General features: G+C 36.5%; 1 protein-coding gene across 4 annotated transcripts in view; it reads right to left on the minus strand.

Moving 5' to 3' along the window:
• LOC107582773 (protein phosphatase 1B-like) overlaps nucleotides 1–5,924 on the minus strand; it is a 46,126-nt gene that overhangs the window by 2,899 nt on the left and 37,303 nt on the right. For 2 of the 4 annotated variants that reach the window (XM_016268770.1, XM_016268772.1), the window contains exons 3-7: nucleotides 5,721–5,838; nucleotides 5,138–5,249; nucleotides 2,720–2,777; nucleotides 1,956–2,039; nucleotides 1,536–1,799 (exon numbers count right to left, since the gene is read on the minus strand). In XM_016268770.1, the coding sequence (XP_016124256.1) occupies nucleotides 1,575–1,799; nucleotides 1,956–2,039; nucleotides 2,720–2,777; nucleotides 5,138–5,249; nucleotides 5,721–5,838 (597 nt within the window). In that variant the 3' untranslated portion in view covers nucleotides 1,536–1,574. Of the gene's footprint in view, nucleotides 1–1,535; nucleotides 1,800–1,955; nucleotides 2,040–2,719; nucleotides 2,778–5,137; nucleotides 5,250–5,720; nucleotides 5,839–5,924 lie in introns of those variants that run through there. The other 2 variants (XM_016268773.1, XM_016268774.1) reach the window with 1 other exon arrangement.

The following is a 5,924-nucleotide window of genomic DNA, read 5'->3' on the forward strand; positions in this document are numbered from 1 at the left end:
CTGGATAGTAGTTAACTGTGACCACTCAAAGAGCAGACACAGGACAATCATATTCGAGAGGTCAGCTCAAATTCTAAACCGATATGAAAGAGATATGGAGAGAGAGGAAGATATACACATACACAGCATAAGAGTTCCCTTTTAAATGGTGAAAGAATTGCTTTTGATCAGTTATTCATCTCGCATTTCAAGCATTTGATTCACACACACAAGCACAGAGCATACCAGAAGTTGTACCTGATGTTTACTACAGTACGTTAATATCCTATAACTAAGATCAGCCACGAGACAACCCTGGATATGTAGTACACATGCATCGCATGGCACGAGAGCAAACAGTTGTGTGTATTCTTGGCACGGCCCAGATTGTCCACTTAAACCATTGCGATTTCAACTACTTATATGGGTAAATTCTTTGGGTGTGAAATGGTGATCATCAAATCATTCAGGGGTGTGTGACAGTATTCAAATCTCCTTAAAGACAGTTCACCAAAAATGAATTATTTACCTTCATGTCATTCCAAACCTGTGACTTACTTTTGCAGAACACGAAAAATATATTTTGAACAATGTTTCTCGTCTATGCAATTGATTGTACAAAGACTTTGTACGAAAAAAGAAAAAAAAATCTAAAAACATAAAAAAACAAAAGACAAAGTGGAAAAAAATTAAATAATAATTTAAGTCTGGAATGACATGAAGGTGAAAAGATGACAGAATTTTGACATCTAGGTGAACTATCCTTTTAACAATTTATTAGATAACACCTCCATGTCTCATTTTAAAAACACTAGGCTAAGTGCAGGTATGAGAAAGTGCTTACTGCAGACAGAGCTGGGATATGCCAAGGTTAACCTCAGTTGCAGTTGCAGAGCAGGTTTTTAGTGATAAGAATTCTGCACAAAACTTCCTCTGTATGCTACTTTTACTTTTTGCAGAGCTCACAAACACAAAACAAACACCCAAAGTGCTATTACAAATCCATAAAGACAACCAAAAACCTGAAAATATATTTTGAACAATGTTTCTCGTCTATGCAATTGATTGTACAAAGACTTTGTACGAAAAAAGAAAAAAAAATCTAAAAACATAAAAAAACAAAAGACAAAGTGGAAAAAAATTAAATAATAATTTAAGTCTGGAATGACATGAAGGTGAAAAGATGACAGAATTTTGACATCTAGGTGAACTATCCTTTTAACAATTTATTAGATAACACCTCCATGTCTCATTTTAAAAACACTAGGCTAAGTGCAGGTATGAGAAAGTGCTTACTGCAGACAGAGCTGGGATATGCCAAGGTTAACCTCAGTTGCAGTTGCAGAGCAGGTTTTTAGTGATAAGAATTCTGCACAAAACTTCCTCTGTATGCTAGTTTTACTTTTTGCAGAGCTCACAAACACAAAACAAACACCCAAAGTGCTATTACATATCCATAAAGACAACCAAAAACCTGCACTGGAAGTGCTCTAAGGAGGAAGAATGCCCAAAGCAACCTAGCAATCTGGGCCAGAGAGCAGTTCTGGGGAAAGGAGTTTGATAGCAAGGCTGGGTTTAGTGGGTACTAAATAGGGTCATGCAGTGGGGGCGCCAGAGAGCTTGTCCAGAGACTGTGATGTAGCGGCTTCGTCCTGTCCCTCCTCAGAGCCGAGGGGTTCAGTGGCTGGGGATGGTGGAGGCGAGGGAGGTTCCTCCATGGGGTCGGTCCGTGTCACGGCGCCTGTCCCATAGGACAGCCGGTAAGTGGAGAGTGCCTGCTCCAGCACTTGGCGGTATTCACCTCGGTGACTGAGCCGGAACTGTCGTAGCGCCTCCAGCAGGTGGGCGGCGGTGGAGCCGGGAGGTTCCTCCATGGGGTCGGTCCGTGTCACGGCGCCTGTCCCGTAGGACAGCCGGTAAGTGGAGAGTGCCTGCTCCAGCACTTGGCGGTATTCACCTCGGTGACTGAGCCGGAACTGTCGTAGCGCCTCCAGCAGGTGGGCGGCGGTGGAGCCGCCTTCTTCTTCCTCCTCACCGCCGGCTGCTCCTCCCTGGCTGTCCTGGTGCAAGACGCCAGTGTCAGTAGACAGAGCAGGTTAAGAGACCCCGCTTAGAGTGGACCACCTGCCCATGACCTTACACTGCCTTTTTATTTAGAAAGCAGCACGCTCGAGGAGCGATAAAATAAGCTGTAAGTGGTGGCGAATGTGTGTTTGTCTGTGTGTGCGCGAGGGTACAAAAGATGCAGGAGCTTGTCAACACACGTCTCTTCTCACAAGTCTTAAACCAATAAACTCACTGTAGTATGCATTACCAAGATGCAGACATACGAATACAAACTGTCACAGAGTGGCACAAGCACAGACGGACAAACAAAACCAAGGCCGGCACATAAAGCCTTGCATTTACATCTTAAATGCAGAGGCACTGCTTTTAAAGATAGTGGTGTTTGGATGTTTAATATGCCCTATATATAAAGCAATCTCTAAGTACCAGATATGCTTCCCTAAGTAGGACATTTGCTAATCACTTGCTATATGTATCTCTCAAATGATCGGGGGAGTAAATGTATGCATGAAAGCGTCACCTAGACCTACATTAAGTCAAAATATTTGCAGGTGTGATGCATTAAAAGTATTGTAAGATGATGAGTAAATGGATGGACTCAAGTCTAAGCAAGAAGACTCAATTGACCTTTTGTTCTGTTCTTATGAGATCACAACAGTAAGGAGACACTCACCCCATCTTCTTCTCTGTGTGGGTTTAGCCTGTTGTAAACAGCCTCAATTACACTACGTCTAGAAGAGAAGAGAAGAGAAACAGATTAGACAGAACTCTAAAAACCCTAGTGTAGATACTAGTGAGAAAAGTTTATCTGGTCCACAGCAAAATCTCAGATGTTTAAAATTGAGCAAAAATCACTATTTTACACATTATAAAGGAGGATAATAAAAAAAATAAAGCACTGCAATATTATTTGCTCTCGATTTCTATATAGTGATATTTCCAGCTGTATTGAAATTCTTGCACCAAGAATCAATATATTTTATGTTACTTTTGCATAAATATTTATATAATTTAATATATCACTTTATCCACACATTATATAGCAGGGGTAATAAAAAAGTAATGCTATATTTTACCTCTTGAATCCTATCATTTATTTTTTCATTTTTTCCACCTGTACTGTATATTCTCACACCAGGGATCAATATTTTCAGTTAATTTTTCACATTAATATTTATATAATTTAATATTATATAATTATATAACAACATTATAAAAAATATACAGTTTTCACATTTAAATAATATACAATTCTGGATGATACCAATAAGGCAGTAATTATTTTCATGCTATGGCCAATAATTGAGATGGTTGGAATTAAAACTCTACACAACTCTACATTATTGTGTCTAAATGAAAGAGAAATAAAATAAAGTGCTATGCTACCTGTGAATTTAGGCATCACAACATTACAATACAACATGTCTAACAGTGCACAATATGAAAAATGGATTTCATTTTGAGATTTGATTCAAGATTACATTATTTTAAAGACTGAAGTGCTAATCTGAATTATTTACCTCTTGAATCCTATCATTTCTTTTTTCATTTTTTCCACCTGTACTGTATATTCTCACACCAGGGATCAATATTTTCAGTAAATTTTTCACATTAATATTTATATAATTTAATATTATATAATTATATAACAACATTATAAAAAATATACAGTTTTCACATTTAAATAATATACAATTCTGGATGATACCAATAAGGCAGTAATTATTTTCATGCTATGGCCAATAATTGAGATGGTTGGAATTAAAACTCTACACAACTCTACATTATTGTGTCTAAATGAAAGAGAAATAAAACAAAGTGCTATGCTACCTGTGAATTTAGGCATCACAACATTACAATACATGTCTAACAGTGCACAATATGAAAAATGGATTTCATTTTGAGATTTGATTCAAGATTACATTATTTTAAAGACTGAAGTGCTAATCTGAATTAAAAAAATGTTATTCATTCATTTATTTATGTTTTAACGCCATATCAGCAACAATGCTATATTCATGGCAACATTAACAATATCATTTCAATACATCATTTACAATAATATAACATTTTCTTAAACAATCATTATACAAAAACATACAAGAAACAACAATAGTACTGATAAAAATCATATACAATCTTTCAGTTTAATCGGTGATAAAAATTCTAAAATTCTTCCAGGAGAGACTTTAAGTATATACTTTTAGTATATTTTCTGAATAATATTGTTGTCTAATATAATTTAAAATGGTATTAAAATGTGTTTTACACTCAAAATAAATATGAATGAGTGAGTCTTGAATGTCCAATTTGACATCTTGTATATACAACCTGGTCATATATATTTTCAAAACAGTAATTACTTATTTCATTTACTACTGGATTCACCTCATAGTTTGTTGTATATGCATTCATTCCATTCGCCATTTATTATTAATGTACATATTCAATATAGGTTTTACATCAGATAATGGAATATTACATTGTTATTTCCAACTGAAGAGCTTCCTTAGCCACTTTATCTGCTTTTTCATAGCCAACCAATCCCATATTGCCGGGTATCCAACAAAAAATAATGCTGAAATCTTGTTTCTTTAAAAAGTCAACTTTTTCGAATATACTAATAATTGAAGGGTGTTCAGTTTTCAAAGACTCAAGTGCTTGTAGGCAGGACATAGAATCTGTGTAAATTAAGAAATGACGTTGCTGTTCTGAATAAAAAAATATGGAAAATTAGCATGCACAACTAAATATCTAATATTAATCAATATATGATCAATATTAAGAAATATTTATAAAGGAAAAAAGATCTTGGACCAATATCACACACCCCTTAAGATCAATGCACAATATTATTTCTATTCAAAGAAAAATTTAGCAACAAATTATTATAGTTTTAAATAATTCAACACTAAAAGAATCACTTATTTTTTTTTATCATGAACCAGATATCAATACAATATTGCACCGCCATGTGTCTGCGGTTTACCACCACTAATTCAATAGTAGGGCAATTACAAAATTTGCTTTGATCAGCATAGATGTGATATGAAGGACCACATGGACAAATGTAGCAATTTTGGATCCTTACTTGCTAGCGAGACCACCTCCTGGAGGCAGGTTGGGGATGCTCTCAGGGCGAAGGTTGTGTATGACATGGCTTAGATCTGGGATGCCTTCCTCCCCTGACTTCTCTATGATTTCTGTAGAGAGAGACAATTACATTACACATGTGGGGCAACAAACTGCTAATGGAATCCTGCAGCGTTTTCTCCACCATGACTGTTGCCATGAAACCTTAGAACGATGTAAACGCAGGATCAACCATCCCACTTATAGAGAAAAATAACATCCAGAGAGAGAAAGAATGCCAAACAGGGTTTCATCACAGCTGTCCTAACTACATGTCAAATGGAAAAACACTAGAATTGTTCTCAGAATTAATAAATTATCTATCCAGGAAAGATCCTACGAGCCTCCAGATAGTTTAGAACATGCCAGAATGTTGAAAGAGAAGAACCAGAGGGAGATGAGCACAGAGAGCAATTTCAAACCCCATGGCTGAAGCTAAGGTCTGGTATTAGGACTTTTTGAATAACAAGATGGCCATTTCCTCCACACAGGATATACAATGCAGAAAACTGGCTGACAAATGAACAAGTGCTGCCTCTTACCTTCCACATGAGCCTCCAGGAACTTGTCCAACTCGGCCTCTCTCTTAACAGCCTCCTCTGATACCTTCGGCGCATTGGGGAAACATACTAGAACAACACTCATGTTGTCACGGCTTCCCTGGTTAATAAAAAAGGAGATGGTACGTAAAAAAAAAAAAAAAAAAAAAGCAAATCACTGGACAAAAAACCCACCTGTCAAGCAAA

The sequence above is a fragment of the Sinocyclocheilus grahami genome, unplaced genomic scaffold (assembly GCF_001515645.1).
Source record: "Sinocyclocheilus grahami isolate Dianchi unplaced genomic scaffold, SAMN03320097.WGS_v1.1 scaffold47.1, whole genome shotgun sequence".
NCBI lineage: Eukaryota > Metazoa > Chordata > Actinopteri > Cypriniformes > Cyprinidae > Sinocyclocheilus > Sinocyclocheilus grahami.